At 38.0% G+C, this 20,030-nt stretch overlaps 1 protein-coding gene across 2 annotated transcripts in view; it reads right to left on the reverse strand.

The window, feature by feature from the left end:
- The window catches only part of exoc3l4 (exocyst complex component 3-like 4), a 40,230-nt gene extending 24,082 nt beyond the window's left edge, over positions 1-16,148 (reverse strand). The window contains exons 1-2 of one of the 2 annotated variants that reach the window (XM_028438894.1): positions 15,559-16,148; positions 1,551-1,773 (exon numbers count right to left, since the gene is read on the reverse strand). In XM_028438894.1, coding sequence (XP_028294695.1) covers positions 1,551-1,767 — 217 coding nt within the window. In that variant the 5' untranslated portion in view covers positions 1,768-1,773; positions 15,559-16,148. Of the gene's footprint in view, positions 1-1,550; positions 2,027-15,558 lie in introns of those variants that run through there. The other variant, XM_028438895.1, reaches the window with a different exon arrangement.
- Positions 16,149-20,030: the final 3,882 nt, after the last annotated feature.

Here is a 20,030-nt window from a genome sequence, read left to right on the forward strand (position 1 = left end):
CCCTCTTTTATATAGCCTCAGTGTGCTTCCGCTTTTTGTCGTTGTAGGTTCAAAATGACTGAAATAAACTGAGCAGTACAGTAGGAAGCATCATAAATCCATAATTAACATTTTCTCTTTAAGGAACTCATGTTGTCTTCTGCAGTGTTTGTTTCCTGCCAAGCTGCAGCAAAGAATCACTTTCTCAGTGCATTAACAAGAGAGACATTGGATTCAGGTGTGTTGGAGCACACCAGGCTAGACACTTTCTATCTGACAGGCACACAGTCATGTGTCAAACTCAAGTCCCGGGGGCCGAATTCGGCCTTTTAGACCATCAAATTTGGCCCTCCTGGAGAAAACAATAATCCATTTGTGTAAAATACCAAGTATTTCAGTTGAGGATATTTCAGTCCTTCTAACTTGACAAATTCAATAAAACTCCACAATATTTGCAGGAATTCGCAATTTTCATTTGCCTGTATCACACTATTGCTGTCTGTCAAACTGTCCAAAGAGCGCGCCAGTCATCTAAAAACCTCCAATTTGTCCCAGACAATTCGAGAAAATTCCAGATTATAATGTCATGTAAAATATTATATAAAAGGGGAATAAATATTTATAATAAAGAAATAAAAGTAAATAATAAAATGTAAATAAACCAACACTTAATATCAACTCATACTACCGTTGAATGTCGCTATACTTTCCCACCAGACTCTCCAACATAACCAACTTACGTTTCACATGCAGCTCTACTGAACGCCCCGACATTACTAATGTAATGGCACAGTTTAAGGACAGCTTTATACATCAGTAATGACATTAAACTGGGGAAATGAATCAGAGGAAACCCTGTGTTTTTCCAGGATCAAAACCAACAAAGCTCTCCTTGTGCTTCCTACTGCACTGACCTTGAGAGGTCATGTGACTATACCTGTCGGCACTGGGCAGTTATTAACCCGTAAAGTCTCATTAGTACGACAAGGAGTAAAACAGTCAAGAAAAGTTGCTTGACCTTCAGTTTCAACAGAAAAGCCAAACTGAGAGCTTGGTATTGTTTACATGTCTAAGAGATCAAGTAAATAGTGAGAAAATTCAGGTTTAATATGAGGAGTTATTGTGATCAGGCTCCTGTGTGTCATTTCTAACAATGACTGTGCTCGCTTTGTGCTCGATAAAACCTGGGTTTATTAATTGAATACACAACCAGTAGTGGACAAAGTAAAGGAGATGGTCGCTACACTGTGTATATACAGTAATCTTATAAATAAGGGTCTTAATTAGGACATTATTGAAATTAATTCCATTTGTAATTCAAAGCAGTGATTTTCCATTATTATGCATATTTGAATATGTATTTACTTTTTCTAGCAAAAACAATTCAACACCACAAAAAACGAATGTTTAGTTCGGTTTAAAGGTGAGTTTTACTAAAATTCTGTGATCCAATATGGACGCCTGCTCATGACATCACATTATGCAAATTTGATTCGTACATTCACCGCTATTGGGAACGTTGTGTCCTAATGAATTTATATCCAACCACTGTGAAACTAGATGATACTCACTGGGTGACGGAGGTTGCGGTGAAAATAGCGGCTCGGACTCCTTGGTGTCGCCTTTGTGTGTGACCTTTGACCCCTTGCTCTTTGGTGAGATGAGGCTCATCACGGCTTCTCGTCTCATGCTCCTTCGCAGTGACTTCATCACTCCCACAGACTCCTTCTCATCTCCATTGACCTGAGCGGAGTTTCTGGGAGACTTCTTGTCCTCGTCTGCGTCCATGTTTACCTGGGAACAAAAGACTGCAAGGCTCAAGGTGAAACTCCACCTGGTATTTCTGTGTGTGTGTGTGTGTGCTGTTGGTCAGTGTGGTACCAGTCAGAGTAGGTGGAGCAGCTTTGTTTACACATAATATGAAAGTCCATCCCTGCAGCTGAGAAAAACACTCTAAATGTGCTCTCACAGCAGCTACAAGTTAAACCTACAGAGGTTTTCAAAGCCCAAGAGTGGATTGCAAACACATTTTTGTTAACCCTTCCTATCTTTGTCAACCAGAATTCACCAAACATTGGATTGTTTACATACTCACAGTTAAACAGTTGGGTAGAGCATGGGCATCATAGCCAATTTCCAGAATCAATTCAATTTCGAGTAATGAGGTTTTGAATCGATTAATAACAATTCGATTTCGATTCAGTATTGATTGATTAATCTTTCAAATTTTACTTGGATATTATGAAAATGGTTCCAAACTTCTTTTGTTTTACCCAGCAGAGCTTTGTGTGCCATGTTTGCACTGAATTGAATGTACTATGGCGTTGAGCAGGCACAGTAGTAAACTTTGCTAATGCCAGACTATAGTGCGAGACTACTGGGGTTAGAGTAAAAAGAACAATCCATTTCAGCACCTATGAATCCATTTTGGAAAATTTCAATGAAATCAATTCAAGATCGATTAAATATTTTATTTTTACTCTGCTCTACAGTTGGGTCTGATGTTCTAAAGGTTTGCATCTATCAAACTGACAAAATAACACATCGTTTTAGCTTTTAATGAATATACAATCTGCCATTATTGGAGGAGGAAATGTAGGATAAGGAGAGAACAGGAGTCAATATTTATGGAATAAATGAATGAAAAATGAAGTAACATTTTGTTCCTTTGTTCAATCTGTCCATCTTTTCTTGATTTCATCTGCTGTTCTTCTTGTTTTCCCAGCGGCATTGACTTTCTCACAGACAGCCATCTATGGTGTTTATTCTGATTGTTTTCACATTTCTTTGCTGTACTTCAAGAATATGTATATTCAACTCTTCCGCTCACACCTCCAATTCTTCCTTAAATCCTTTTGGCAAATCACCCCCAACAGTGAACAAACATGTACAATCTTGCAGTCTAGGTTCCCGGCAGCTGCTTCCCATGAAACAAACAATCCCTTTTTCTCACTTAAGGAGCAAAGAAATCATTGTTAAAAACAAATTCCCAACATCTCCATGCTTTCTAGCTGCAATTTGTTGTTTTCATGGGGGGAGATTTTTTCTGAATAACTGAATTTTTGACAGCTGTTTAAAATTTGCCTTTAAAGGTGCAATATGTGAGATTTGCAAGCAATTCCTGCCACCACCAGGTGGTATTTTACTGGGTAAAACCAACACTTCCATCATATGTGGTCCTGACCACTGAATGTACAGGTGACAATATTCTCTGTTAAACCCCACAAATGTTTTCGGCGGGACCATGCGGGCCAATGTATATCATCAGCTTTACGTGTGTGATTTGTTCATGAGTGAAGATGTTTAAGCAGTTGTTTGCTAGTTGTAAACCTCACAGGTAGCGCACCGTTTATCTGTTTGATGGATGTTTGTTACTAGAGATGGCCCAGTTCAGGGACTGCTCTGCTGTAAATAGGCGGCTTATACTGTACTCACCCAACCGGTGGAAAATAGGTACTACAGGTTGGCCGGGCCAGCAATATTTATTAATGTATATATAACTATGCAGTCTAAAAAAAAAAATCACAAATGGCATGACAGCTAAGGACGTGTTTCTTAACACTCACATTTTCATTTAAGACATATTTAAAAGTTTAAAATTCTATATATTGCACCTTTAATAAACACTAAGGGGGTATGCTACCAATCTAGATTACCTCTTATCACGCTAACTTCCGGGATTTAATCAGTGTGTCCTGGACTACAAAGCTTGCTAGAGCTTAATCACTATGGCAATTAATGCTGAACAGTTAACCTGGTCGCAACCAGGTTTGGCTCTGGCTTGGATGTTAGCGAGTGCTAAAGCCCCGCCTCCTAACCAATCAGTTCTTTTAGAAAAAAAACCTGCCCATTAATAGATGACCCTGGTTAGTGCAGGTCTGACAGCTGCGTTTAGTAAACAAGATTATTAATGGGCAAATGTAATCCTTTCATTTACCAATGACATCCTTTAGGAAAGTTATAGATTTATTTCTGATGGACAGATCTACAGTCAGCTGATGAAGCCTGTGTCTCGAGTGTATGCGCGGACGGGTGAAATCATTAATTAATTCATTTATAAGCTGACTGCCTCTGCAGGGACATACTACAGTTAAACAATGTGCTCTCATCTCTCATCCCAGTGTGTGTGATAAATAGAAACATGTGTGTGCTGTAATAAAGTTTAACTGCAGAGCGTTGTCCATTTATCATCCAATGGATTCATTGGATGTTTATCATCCAATGGATTTATTGGATGATAATCACACGCTTTTATACATTAACAGTGTCAGCAGCTTCCTGCCTGAGTTCTCTCATTCCTTCCTTTTCTGGAACAGTGTTGTCTTTGGTGTGAATTATGGATTTTAATTATTCATCATTTTAAACTTCAGCAACCTGGTTGGTACCAAGTTATGAAGTGGATCAGATCTGAGCGAGTACAAAAGCTCCGCCTCTTGCTGTGTGCTGCACTAATTCACTGTTGCTCTTCGCTGTTGTTATGGTCATTTTTATATTCATCATCATATCCTCAAATGTATGTTCATGTGTACAATTTGTCATGTTTTAATACATGACGACTCCATTAATCTTTACACTTTTGAACAGCTGAATCATGATTAAACAGTACAGATCGTATTATTCTCAGTGCAGCACAGTCTCTGCCAAGGCCAGAATCTCTGCTCACATGCAGACATACACTGACGCACACACTTATCAAGACAGATAAAGACTGGAGCCAAACCTTCTCATAACATCTTCATCATCCTCCAACATTGCCACTATGGGCATCTGACTCCCTCCCTTTTGTCTCTCACTGTTGGGACCTTTTCTTATCTGTATAAAAAGCTTAGGCTTTGAAACTGTTGGAGGGGGGCGCGGCACTTCCTTCGGACGTCCGCCTGGACGGACGCTAATTTTGTTTCACTTTGTTCCATTTTGTACCTTTTTACTTAGCAATAGAATAAACTTTTTATATAAAATCATCAATGCTTCTCCTGGATTCCATCATTCAACCAGAGCAATGAATCATGTCACTAAATGAGGTCAACCGTAAATTCTGCCGTAACAATTGGCGTCGACGAACTGAATCCATCTTCTGCTCTGTGGGGCGTCGATCGTGGACCAGCACTGGGTCGACACATTTGAAGCCCCGGGGCTGGCCCGCGGTGGTCCGCCCTCGGACAGAGACTGGAGCACGAACCATCGGTTGAACCTCAAACACCAATTCGGACTAAGGTAAAGCTGCCTTTATAAACATATATGTATAAATTTTCATTTATATATATATTTGCTCTGTGTTGATTTTTTTTTTGGAACCAATCAAGCATTGTATTGATTTTCAGCTTTGAGCTTTGATTTTGATCCTCAGCTGTTCTGTGTTTTGACGCAGTGAACTGCCATGAGAAGGGCTCAAATGGTTGAGGTTCTGTGCTTTTTAATGCTGTAGGTTCTCTCTGGTTTTCTTCGGGCTCGGATATTTTGTTTAGGCATAAAATACGGCTGGTCATTATTTACTTTGGTTTTGTTCGGACACCCACAGCCTGTGAGGTCCTGACCATAGATAGACGGGCAACAAGGTTTCCAAAACATCCCAGCGGTGCCATGATCTGAGTTCACCTCTGTACCGAAAGATTAAAACCCCGAACCTAACCTAAATTGTGTTTCTGTGAATCAAACAGATGAAGAATCCAATAAACAAATAATATATGCATACGCATATATAATCTTGGTATGATGTGAACTCAGATCAGGCTTTCAGTGAGTTTTACTTCTTTTTTTTTTTTTTTTTTTTTTTTATCTTTGTATGGTTGTTTGGCTTTAATGCTTTCATTTGGACAAGTGTCAGCTTTCGGCTTCTGTGCGCCTTGATTTTTTTTGTTTTGTTTTTCTCTCGAAGAGAGAGTCTCACACACACACACACACACACACACACACACACACACACACACACACACACACACACACACACATACAGAGAGCACACACACAAACACGCGCACGCACAGCGCACGCACAGGCACGCGCACGGGCGCACGCACACGCACAGCCACACCCATCCCAAGAGAGAGAGGTGGCGCCCCTCACTGGCCAGTTTAGTGCACTACACACTTGTGACACAACATTGTGATTTCTCACCTCTCCTGTGCCTACAGAATAGTGCCATTACACACAGACACTATTTTTATTTTATTTTGATTTCATGTTTGATGGGCAACACACACTCAAACACACACACACAGATGAATACAGTATTTCATTTTATTTTATTTTAATATTACTGTTACCATCATTATCATTTTTTATTATTTAAATTGTTAGTTTCTGTTGGCTTTGTGGTTGCCCCCTGAAGAAACGACATCTTCAATGAAAGAATGAAATCACCTTCAACTCTTACGCTAATGGAATGTCAACATCATTCAAAGGACCAAGCATCAGAAGGAAATGGACAATCAAAGGTGTGTGACCTTTCAGGACTCAAGGACTCAACTCCCATTCAGCAAAGCAATGCTGAAATAACTCGCTCAGTCCCAAGTCAACTCTTCATCGTCTATGAATGGGCCGCATGCCAATGCCCCATCATCAAAGACTGAGAACCTGTGGGCGTCGGAGTGGACACTCCCCCCACCAATGAGTTGCGAGTTAAACGCCACGACTACTGCCTGAATGATGGGCAGCAACTGCAGACTGGTCACACGTCTGCTGGATATCTTCACCAAAAAAAGACACTGTTTCAAAAGCCACAAGGATACCAAGCCACAAGAAGTCCACCACAGCCTTTGGTGGTAGTGCTAAATCACTTTAGCCTTGAACTTTGGCATGGAGGGGGACAACTAGCAAATAGCCAACAAGCTTCTCCTTCGCACAATACTAACCCCTCTATCTTCTGACTGTGCACTAGATTATTTTGTTTTCATTTATTCTCTCACACGCAGACATGCAGACATACAGTCACACACCCACATTCATAACTATGAGAAACACAGTTTGCCACATGAGATCAAGTGTGCCCATCATTTATCTTTGCTTTTATTCATTATGTTGCTCATTTATTTACACTGCTGTTGCCTTTATGAGAAAAGAACAAACAAAGGGGAAGAAAATAGTGTTACTGATAAGGTTGTTTTTGTTTGCTTTTCTTTCATTTATTTTCTTGATTGAGGGGAGGCCCCCCACAATGCAAGATATGGTTACATCCGCTGAAGACAGAGCCCTCTGTTGCCTCAGCTTTTGGAGCTGAAGTTTTAATTTTTATTGGCCATGATTTTTTTGAGCTCACACGTTTTTCTCCTTTGTTATTTCTGAACGATTCTTCTTTTTCTCTTTTGTTTTTACTCAATTTCAGGAAAATTGAGACAGAGATTGAGGACTGCAGCCTCAACAAGTTTAAATTTTGACATTTTTTGACCGATACCCTCGTAAACAATCTGTACCTTACCCTTTTTGAAGCTGCTTGCGACAGACAGCCTAGTTCAACATTCATTGTTTTCATTTTGCGCGCCTCCCCCTTAACCGCGTCGGACTGTCTGGCCGGCCCAAAGCCACTCGACAGCATGGGGGGGGGTACCAAATTTTTCCTGAGAAAAAAAAAAAATGTCCCATTAGTTGCTATGAGTACATAGGCAATTACTTTTCAAACAAGAAGTCCTGGTTTAATGTGCAGAAAAAGGATAAACCTTGCTAGGGAAAGCACTCTTCGGGGGATAGCAGTCCACCTGATTTGATACATGCTTGGTAACCGAATACCGTTCTGAACAAATTTCTACGTTCCCTTAGAGTGAGGGTTATTAGAGGTTGCGTGCTCCGTTCAATGTTGAGTGATATTAGAGGTGCCCAGAAAGTTCTGACAGTTGAGTTTCCCTCAGGTTGCAGACCGAGGTTGAGTTTCCTGCCGATTCAGAGGTTTTTTCTTAGACTTCTGGAGTTTATGGTGGTTGAGTTATTCCCAAACTCTTATTCTTCAAGAGTGGCGGTTGAGTTTCCTGCCGATTCAGAGGTTTTTTCTTAGACTTCTGGAGTTTATGGTGGTTGAGTTATTCCCAAACTCTTATTTTTCAAGAGCGGTGGTTGAGTTTCCTGCTGATTCAGAGATTCTTTTTTACATTTCTGGAGATGGACAGCGGTTGAGTTTCCCCCAGGTTGGGTACCGGGGTTGAGTTTGGTTATTGTGCATGGCCGTGCGATTTCTGCCTGATCAGCAGCTAGTAGACTGTCAGTACTGCAAGGGACAATACTCTGAGTGTAGACTCCGCCAAGGCGGAAGTAAAAAGGAGCGTACCTCTTAGTAATCAGACAATACCAGTAAAAAGCAATTAATTAACACTAAAAGGTTGCCAAGCATGGGGGGGCAATAAGAGCTCATTGACCCCGAGAGACGAGGTGGACTGGCTATCGCCGCTGGTGGGTTAGATGAGACCTATATTCTACTTAGACACTATGCAGCAAAACCTTGTGAATGCATGGACGTGAAAATTGAGGCATGAACGTGTGCGGCGTATGAATGACTGAATGATGACACGTTACGTATGCCTGAGAGAGTGCGAATGTGCCGTGGACGTGTCATTGAGTGATTGACCGATGAATGGCTGTTTGACTACACGTGTTCCTCTGTTTCACCTTCTTTTCCTCCTGGGTTCTGATGCACTTGATCTTCTCCCTGTTTTTGCCAATTATGTAGTGGGGTGTTCAGAAAACACTGCTGCTTGTTAAAAATTAAGGTTTTAGGCCTTGGGCCTTCTAAAAAGTTACCAGGTTTTAAAGGTTTTTTTTCTGGGTGTTTAAAAACACCAAACGACGTTTTTATATATGATACCACTTTCAGTGGAATGACTGGCTTTGACCTTGACTGACCTTACTGTTTATGTTCAGTGACCATGTTTTTTGTTGTTATATGTGTATACTCGTTGTGGTGTGCACTTGTCTACGTCTTCGTCTTAGTTGTTGTTATTATGTAGCTTTTTCCAAAATACAGGTCGCTGTAAGGAGACGAATCAGATCCAACTAAAGAAAAGAGATATTTTAAATTATCCAGTTAAGTCTTAATGGTTTCCTCTCTTTCTGTTTCTGAGTGTTTCCTAACAGAATGCCACCGCCTTCTCGACTCCGATCCTTCCTCTTCGCCGCCATGCCTGGTCACTGCTTCTTATGATGAAGGATGAGAATTAAAGGGAAGTATTGTCCATAACTGTAACTGGGAAGCAAAGGGGAAATAGATTGAAATAGACACGTGACAATATGACATATTGTGGATGTTCTAACATAATATCTATTCCAGAGACTACAGCGACTTCCAATCCAACTGCAAAAGTGGGGACAGATCTTCAAATTTCCAAAAGGAGCGTACAGTTGACCCTGGCTTTGACCTTTATGGCTGAGGAGAAGGAGGTCGAGGAGGTTGGAGGGCACAAAGGCAGGCGGACACAAGAGAGAGGAAAACGGAGACACATCCAAAATGATCAGATAAGTGATTTTCCAATGATATTTATCATATGGTTTTAAGAATCCAAATGTATTCTTATGTAAAAAAAGGGAAGGGAGGGGCCAACGTCCCTCTGATTTTTGATTTATATTTTATCATAGGAAAATAATATACCCCAAAACCCTCCAACCATTTTCTTCTTGTTCCAACAGCACTTAGCGTGCAAGACCATAAAACACCTTCACTGGGTTTAGACACTTTTAAGGGAAAAATTAAGTGTTCTCAACATTGGGTTGGTGGCCCAATCTGGGTCGCCTGAGATTTAAAAAGGGTCCTCCTGAAATTCTTGATAATTGATTGAAATAAGAGATAGTTTAAAGTTAAGTAACTTCCAAGCATTTAAGGAAGCTCTCCAAACCGTGCTGGGGCTCGTCACCCCTACGAATGGGATAAATACAGAGAGCAAAAGACAATATGATTGTTCGACTCAACTTAACTTTAATTCTGTCTAACCTTAAAGGGCCAATAATCTTGCTGAACTCTGGTTCAGACACAGAATAGGAGACACTTTTGCCACCAATTGACCTTCAAAATTAAGTAAATTAAATCTCAAATAATAATTATGAGGGAAAATAATGAAATAAATGAACTGACAAATTCAGCTCTATAAAAGAATTAGGCTATGTAAATAGGTGTGGAGTGTTAACATTATTCAGAATAAATAAAGGATAGAATAAGATTTCTCCTTCACAAATAAGAGATAGCAAAGAAAAAATGAAACAAACAATTTAAATAAATAAATAACATTATTTATTTATTTGGTTAAACTCATTTAGCTTTCTCACATCTCCATGTCTCCCAATTGTATGTATTCATCTTGAGAAGACATGTAATCACACTCCACACTTCTCCGTCTGACTTGCATGTCCTTCTCCGTCCGACTTGCATGTCCTTGTAAACAGTGGTTCTCAAATTGTTGCTTCTCACCAGGTAAGTAGATGTACCACAGATAATCACTGCAACTCCAGCTATGCTTCTTCTTACTCCAGGAAAAGAAAATCGAATTAATACTTCCTGCTTTTCTTTCAGCCTCATATTTTCCCACTCGCGTGCGAATGCTACAGATAACGTTGAGCTAGCATGGCTAAAAGCTCACTAACCCACACCTAACCATTGTGTGATTGTGCAGCAGCACCTTTTAGGATCTGAAAAGCTCTCAGATCCTGACCTCTGACCTGTCTCTGCCTTCCTGGCCATACTAACTATTCATTTAGTTAGTTAACTAAACCTAACACCCCTAAACTTTTATTTTATTTTATTTTATTTTATTTTATTTTATTTTATTTTATTTTATTTTATTTTATTTTATTTTATTTTATTTTTTATTTTTATTTTTTATTTTATTTTATTTTATTTTATTTTATTTTATTTTATTTTATTTTATTTTATTTTTTATTTTATTTTATTTTATTTTATTTTATTTTATTTTATTTTGGGTGAGTGTTTTTCCCCCCCACCCCCTTTTTTTTCTGTCCAGGTACCAGCTAAAGCCTACCAGGTACCAGGTACCAGCTAAAGCCTCAGTAGTGGGATCGCGCATGTGTTCAGGTACCAGCCAATCCCAAGAGTTCTGTTTCGGTGTTTTTCCCCCTCTTCTGTTCAGGTACCTTCCGATCCCAAGAGAGGTTGCCAGGTGTGTGGAGACTACCCTTCCTCAGACAACAACCAATCATCTACAACACCGACCGAAACGACCCACACGGCAGTGAAGGTCGCGGAGCAGGCAACATGGATCCAAGATGATTGCCGAGACCAGCTGATGCTGAGACGGAGGCTGACCGAACAATGAAGGGGGAACCGACAAGGCCACTGAGACACACACACAAGAAAACGCTCTAGAACAAGGGCCTAGCTTTGTTTATAAGCCACACCAAATGCTCATAGCTAGGTTGAGGGAGGACAACCTCACACCTAGCTGCAGGAATACAGTCATAAACCCTTCTGCTACGATTGAGGAAAATACTCAAGGTTCTTCACTCATGATGCAGCCAATCAAGTGCAGTGATTCTAACCATGGCTATTGGTTACCCCAGTTACCACTGAACTCAGCCGATGAAGACGAGTGATGTCCTTGATGCAAATGATGATTTTTGCTTATCTTGATGTAATAAAGGATGATTTTTGATGATTCATGCCATTGATAATAATGATGAAGTTTTTTTTAAGGTTTATTTCCACATTTTTCTTGATATATCTGTGCCTCACAAAAGAAGAATATATCCAATGTATGACAATAACGATGCTAATGGTTAACCCTGACAGACAGCAAAGGTGGAATATAATAATTTTGTTTCTTGATTTGGTCGTTGAGGCGACCAAAAGTGGGGAATGTTATGGTCATTTTTATATTCATCATCATATCCTCAAATGTATGTTCATGTGTACAATTTGTCATGTTTTAATACATGACGACTCCATTAATCTTTACACTTTTGAACAGCTGAATCATGATTAAACAGTACAGATCGTATTATTCTCAGTGCAGCACAGTCTCTGCCAAGGCCAGAATCTCTGCTCACATGCAGACATACACTGACGCACACACTTATCAAGACAGATAAAGACTGGAGCCAAACCTTCTCATAACATCTTCATCATCCTCCAACATTGCCACTATGGGCATCTGACTCCCTCCCTTTTGTCTCTCACTGTTGGGACCTTTTCTTATCTGTATAAAAAGCTTAGGCTTTGAAACTGTTGGAGGGGGGCGCGGCACTTCCTTCGGACGTCCGCCTGGACGGACGCTAATTTTGTTTCACTTTGTTCCATTTTGTACCTTTTTACTTAGCAATAGAATAAACTTTTTATATAAAATCATCAATGCTTCTCCTGGATTCCATCATTCAACCAGAGCAATGAATCATGTCACTAAATGAGGTCAACCGTAAATTCTGCCGTAACACTGTCATCATGGATTTATATTCCTATAATGAGCAAGAACATTTTGAGCCAAAACTCTTTTAAGCCTCAACTGATGTAAAATGCACATTAGAATGACAGCTTTTTTTAAAAAAAAAATTTCCTACACTCTATGAGGGGACTTATCTTATGATCGAGAGATTGTGGGTTTGATACTAGGGCGACCTCTCTATGTGTTGAAGTGTCCTTGGGCAAAACACTGAACTCTAAATTGGTCCCAATGGTCGCTCAGTGCCCTGCATGGCAGCTCTGTCCCATTAGTGTGTGAATGTGAGTGTGAATGAGTCGATATTGTAACTCACTTTGAAACTACTTGGTCATAAAAGCACTAAATCAGATCAAGGTACCTTCTGGGGGAGGGTATGAACGTATAAAACGTTGTCAGACAGGATTTAACTGCTTGAAAAAGGGAAAAACGCAACCTTTTTCGTCTTTTCGTTTGAAACCATAAAACAAAAAAACCCCGTTTTTCTGTTTTCCGTTTGGGTCACAGGAAACCAAAAACGTAAAAACGGATTTCAAAATAAAGGTCGAAATTCGTTTTCGTTTGTTTCCTTTTCTTGTTTTACCATAATTGTTGAAGACAGGAATAAGGACTGTCACGTGACTAGGAAGTAAAAGTAAAAGCGTCAAAATAAAATCCCAAGGAAGGAAGATAGATAGATAGCTTCTATATATATATATATGTACCACCTAATAACTGATTTAAACTACCCTTCAGTCATAACTGAACACAACTTGATGAATATCCAGAGGCATTTTCATGGTTTTTTAATCAAGCACACGTAGCTTCTTCCCTGCTCTTAAATGTTTTTGATGTTGTCGGTCCTTGGGTGGTAAAATTGATTAATCTCTCACTTTTATCTGGCTCAGTCGGTCCCCAGCTTCTTTAAACATGCTGTGGTGAATCCCATTCTTAAAAAACTCAATCTTGATCCGGAGGAGCCTGTAAACTACTGGGCCATATCTAAGCTTCCCTTCATATCAAAAATCATGGAGAAAGTGGTTGCTAAGCCGCTGACCTCATTCATGGAACAACATGATTTTTATGATAAATATCAATCTGGTTTAAGGTCAATCCACTCTAATGAAACTGAAAATATCACAGTACACTGGTTGATCAACTTATATCTGAGATGGGGTTTTTTGGTGCTGTTCTCCAGTGGTTCACTTATATAAATGGAAGAAGTTTTAATGTTTCTATTAATGATGTAATGTCTAATATGTCCAACCTGTCATGTGGAGTAGCTCAGGGCTCTGTTCTTGGGCCTGTTTAGTTTTTATTGTATTTGATTCCTTTTGGTCGGTTGATCCGTGGTTTTAAAAACGTGTCTTATCATTTTTATGCTGATGATATCCAGTTGTACTGCTCCTTTAATGAATGAGTTTCACTTTTTATCTCAGTTCTTAGATTGTATATCCAGTATCAAAAACTGGTTGTCATCAAATTATCTCCAGATAAATTCAAACAAAACAGAAACTCTGATCATTGCTCCTGGTAAAAAGTTCCCTCTGATTAAAAACTCCCTTGGTGATCTGGGCTCATCTGTGAAAACCAGCCTCAGAAACCTTGGGGTTGTGTTTGATCAGTCAATGTCTTTGGAGGGTCACTGTCAACAACTGACCAAAGACTGTTTCTACCACCTGAGAAATATCTCTAAAGTGAGGCATTTGTTATCAAAATCAGATCTCAAACTGGTCATACACGTGTTTATATCATCCCGCATTGACTATTGTAATTCTATTTTCACTTGTTTTAATAAGTCGACCCTAAACAGATTCCAGATCATACAAAATGCTGCTGCCAGACTTTTGACCGGTGCTCCCAGAACATCCCACATTACCACCATTCTTTTTACTCTGCACTGGCTTCCAGTCAAGTTTCACATCAAGTATAAAATCTTAGTTCTGACTTTTGGGGACTTGAACCAATACACACACACACACACACACACACACACACACACACACACACACACACACACACACACACACACCTCTTTGTATATATATATATATATAGAGAGAGAGAGCGTGACAGCTTTTCTATCTAGTTATGTTAATATGAAATGATAGGTAATGTACCTATAAGTTCAACTGTAAAAGTATTTACATGATGAATGTTCTTGATAAACTTCAACCATGTACATGTGACAACCAGACAGTGAATCGTGGAGAACTAATGTTTAGTTCAGTTTATTTAAGCAATTCACATTCATATATATATATTATTTTTTTTTACCAAAAACAAAATACATCATTAGAAATGAAAGCTCAAAAGGAGTAGGCTTAAGCAAAAAAGCTTATAAGCACCCAAATCATAAACATTTATTATTACAAACATACAAAGAGCGAGATAAACAGGAGAAAAGAATTTTAGTACATTTTGACATCACGCAGATGAAGATGAAATGAACATTTCGAATTAATACAAACGCTAAATCATAAACATCGAAACACAAACTTACCACGCGCTCACTTCAGGGGATACTCCCTCTGGTGACGTAAACGTATAACTACAGCTTCAGAAATAAAATCTAAAATCATCACAAGCATATATTTGTCTTTTCTCACATAAAATAACTTAAGTATGTATTTATCTGCCTGTCTATCTATAGTATCTATCTATCTATCTTGAGCTTTATTCCTCAGAGTCCCAAAGCTCTGGAACTCAAACTCGCTATAACAGACTTTAAATCTTTGCTTAAAACTTAACACTATAAGAGGGTCTGTATTTTAATTTAATGTATTTATTTATTCATTTTTATGTATTCTATCAATGTTTTTTGATGTGAAACAATTTTTTTTCTGTCTGTTTTAAATCTTGTTTTCTCTTTGCACTCTGTGAAGCACTTTGTAACCTTATAAGTGCTATATATTTAAACCATCTATCTATTGACGCTTTTATTTTTACATCCTAGTCACGTGACAGTCTTTATTCCTGTCTTCAACGATTACGGTAAAACAAGAAAATGAAACTAACAGAAAGTAATTTAGACCTTTATTTTGAAATCCGTATTTGGCTAGTGTTTTTTTTTACATATTGACTGCAAGTTGTATCACGTGTGCAGCTATGTTTTCCCCTTAAACAAACTTTATATTGTTACGATGCGATAACACAGCGGACAGAAAAGGTAATAAATACGTAACAGCGATTTGAGACGAGTTTTCTGTATTGAGAACAAAACGAGGAGACGTGCACTCACCTGCTCAGGTAGATAAGAGTAGAAAACACTGCAGCTGAACTTTCACTTTCACAGAGAGACTTCAAGAAAAACTGAAAACAAGACAAGTTAGTCCTGATCTGCTCAGTGTGAACACCTTCCTGTTTGACAGGTGATTATTAATCAGAAATCTGTCAATCATTCATTATACAGAGAAAACCAAGTCTGCACTATCTGCATAAAGTTACAAAGGTTTCACAGCTTAGCTTAAACAGTCAGTGTATGGTACGTATTGGTCAGTGAAGTTTTCTAAAAAAAAATAAAAACAGAAATAAAACAGAAACAACAATAAAAAAAAAGCCCGTTTTTCATTTGAGACTCCTTAATGGTCACTTGTGACGTCACAACTCTAGCTGGAGGCAAAAACAGGAAACGCAGCTGGCTAAAGACTGGAGGCTAATAATAATGTTACAGCTTTAGAATTGTTGTGTGTTTGGGTGCCAGATTAGTAGGAATAACGTTAATGGATGTAAATTAAAGTTTTATAGGATTCCAGCGGACACTCGTGCTGAGAAAAAACGAAGACAATTGTGGTTTTGCTTCCGGGCTAAGCCCCGCCCAATAAAATACGTCACAATGTTTACAAACCATTTTTTGGACATAACATTTTCAAAACAGAACTTATAAACAAAAATGAATAACAAATTGCTCCCAATAAGTTTAAACCATTCTTTAATTATAAGCAACGCATTAAATATTTATTTTCTGACCGTAATTCATAATCACTCTCATCATCACTATTATCAGGAATGTCCTCTTGGCCTGCTGTTTTGGAAACATTTTGACATTTTTGGCACACACATAACTCGGTGCAATTCAGGTTTGAAGAATTACAGGAGCACCATTTATTATTAGCACGTTCTCCTGTTTTACACTTACACCTCTCGAGGAACAGGATAATTTGTCATCCAAGTAATAGATAACTGATTTTTATGGATATTACAGCCATGGCTTTCTGGTGATGGTGCACATATTTTTTGGCTGCATGGCACAACTAAGGGTGCCAACTTTCAAAAAAGAAAATAAGGGACTCCCACGAGACCGTGAACAATCCTCAAAAATAGCAACATTTTGACATAGAACAGTGTTTACCAAACGTTATTGTCCCATGTACCCCTGAGCTCATGTTATATATTATTTATAGTGTCTGTATGGGGTGCCAAGTGTAAAAGTGTAGTGTAAAAGTTTTAGCTAACACGTTTTCATTATTTATCTCACTTTTCTCATATTTGGCACATTTTCCTTCATTTAACACAACATTTAACCACATATATAGAGGTGAAAAAAGTATTAAATCTAAATCTAAATGGTATATGTTATATCTAAATGTTCAATCTATATCTAAATGGTAAATCTAAATGTTATATGTTATATCTAAATCTTAAATCTAAATGTTAAATGTTAAATCTAAATGTTAAATCTAAATGTTAAATGTTAAATCTAAATGTTAAATGTTAAATCTAAATGTTCAATCTAAGTGTTAAATCTAAATGTTATAAATCATATCTAAATGCTTTATCTTATATCTAAATGTTAAATCTAAATGTTCAATCTAAGTGTTAAATCTAAATGTTATATATCATATCTAAATGCTTAATCTTATATCTAAATGTTAAATCTAAATGTTAAATCTACGTAAATCTAAATGTTAAAAATTGATCTTAAATGTTTTGCACATATGCCAATTGACCCCGCCCCTTGTTACCTCAACCAATGCACAAGCAGAGACACACACAGCCGATCCCACCCACCTCTTCACCGATGCCTGCCTGGGTGATATGTACGGCTGGTTCTCTCTGTGTGCAGATGGACGAGCTACTGTGCAACAGTTATAGTTTGATGTGAAATGCTGAGATCCCCTTGGCCAAATGTAGTAACGGTAGCTAAATAGGTAAGGCACTGAACTTTATTGTTTCGTCTTTTTTTGGATGTCTGGAATACATCTGCTGAGCAGACCAACTTTGAAATGACGTGATGACCTGAAGTTGAGAAGACGTACATGACGGCTGCAGAATGAAAATTTTCACAACTTTCGAGACATCCCCAAAAAGACAAAACGAGAAAGTTGGCCCATGGTGGGCTCGATACCACGACATCATGCTTTTAAGCGAACCTCCTTATCTATTCAGCTACTGTAACCACATGTAGACCATGAGATCTCAGAATCTTACATCAAATTAACACACATCGACAAACTACAGCATTAAAATACATTTTAATAACTGTGTTGCAGTTATGTTACGGGAGTGTACTGTGAAGGGCAGCTCGTCCACCTGCGCTCGATCTCTGCCGCACGCAGAGAACCAGCCATACATATCACCCAGGCAGGCATCAGTGAAGGGTGAAGAGGTGGGTGGGATCAGCTGTGTGTGTCTCTGCTTGTGTATTGGTTGAGGTTACAAGGGGCGGGGACAATTAGCATATGTGCGAAACATTTAAGTTCAACATTTAACATTTAACATTTAGATTTAGATTTAACATTTAACATTTAGATTTCAACATTTAACATTTAGATTTAACATTTAACATTTAGATTTAACATTTAACATTTAGATATAAGATTAAGCATTTAGATACGATATACAACATTTAGATTTAACATTTAACATTTAGATTTAATATTTAACATATAGACTTAGATTCAAGATTTAGATATAACATAACATTTAGATTTAACATTTAGATATAGATTTAACATTTATATAGAACATATACCATTTAGATTTAATGCTTTTTTTTCACCTCTATATATGTGGTTAAATGTAGGAAAATGTGCTAAATATGAGAAAAGTGAGATAAATAATGAGAACGTGTTAGCTAAAACTTTTATACTAAATTTTTACACTTGGCACCCCATATGTCTGCAGGCTCATCTAAACTCATTCCTGTGTCTCGTCCAACATTAACCTTGGATTTAGGCCTTTTAATTCATTTATTTATGATTTTTTTCTTCTTCTTCATTTTGTAGAGTTTTGCAACAAATTATGATTGATGGATGAAAAAAAAGTCTGTGTGCATGTTAAAATAATCTATAATGTTTTAAAATAACCTGAAATGTTTGTGTACCTCCTGAAAGTTGCTCAAGTACTGTATACCCTACTAACCCTAGGGCAGCGATCTACAACCATTATTGCCATTTTGCTTCCTCTCACCTGGATTAAAAACCTTCCGGAGCCAAAAAAATACCATCTCAATGAAGACAATATAGTGTATAAAATTATAGTTACAATTACATTCAATTATATTATTAATATTAATAAAAAAAAAATGTTGATGTATTTGTAGTGCTACAATTATATATAATTATATAGTTATAAAACATAACGTTACCACAGGTGCAAGGCAAGTTCATGGTTGATGATGTTATTGCACAGTGTGATTTATTTTTAGGTTGACCAATTATTTTTTTCATGATTTTATTTGGTGTCAATGTCATTTATCATTAATACCTCTGTAAGAATTAACAGTTCATTATTTTTAATAATCTCTTATAGCTATAGGGAGCCATTTCAAAAGAGTCAAAGAGCAAAAGAGGTTGCAGACCGCTGTCCTAGGGGTGCACAAAGCCCAGTTTGGGAAACACTAGAATATACAGAAATCTCTACAAACATTTTTAACCATGAGAATATATATATATATATATATATATATATATATATATATATATATATATATATATATATATATATATATATATATTAATGTTTTGATTTATGTAATGTTAACCTATTTTTTGTTAAAAGGTCATGCATAACATGCCTATTTATATTACGTAGTACTACTGTAATAATAAATGATCTTTCATTCGGCTTTTAAAACCTTCACATCCTAAACATGAAATCAAATCACAGTAGTCTTTCAAATTAATCAATTTATAATTTAATCATGATGTGTCTGATTGTATCAGCCTCAAGAAATGACGGATGTATAAGAACTTCTCAGATTGTTCTTATCTACAGTGTTGTTCTCCTGAGGCTGTTTGATGTCAGACAGTCCACCGTGTGACACTGAAAACTCTCTGAAGTTGGACATTTTTAGAGTCTGAGCAGCACAGGTGTGTTGTTTCTCTTTCTCTCTGTCCAACAGTCCGTGAAAGCACCACACGTACAGCCAGGTACACAGGACACACCACACACACACACAGCCAGGTACACAGGACACACCACACACACACACACACACACACACACACACACACACACACACACACACACACACACACACACACAGCAAGGTACACAGGACACACCACACACACACACAGCAAGTGATGCAATGGGAACATAACTGATCGTGTTGTGCAGTGAGCACAGAACTGTTCCCAACTGAGTGAAGTTGTGTAGACAGCATGTTCAGCTGGTTCTTAGCCTCCATGAGTTCTGCAGACAGCGTGCAGTTTTAGTTCTTTGACTCCATAAGTTCTGCAGAGAGCATGTGATTTTGGTTGTTAGACT

This window comes from Gouania willdenowi, chromosome 22 (assembly GCF_900634775.1).
Source record: "Gouania willdenowi chromosome 22, fGouWil2.1, whole genome shotgun sequence".
In the NCBI taxonomy this organism is placed as follows: Eukaryota; Metazoa; Chordata; class Actinopteri; order Blenniiformes; family Gobiesocidae; genus Gouania; species Gouania willdenowi.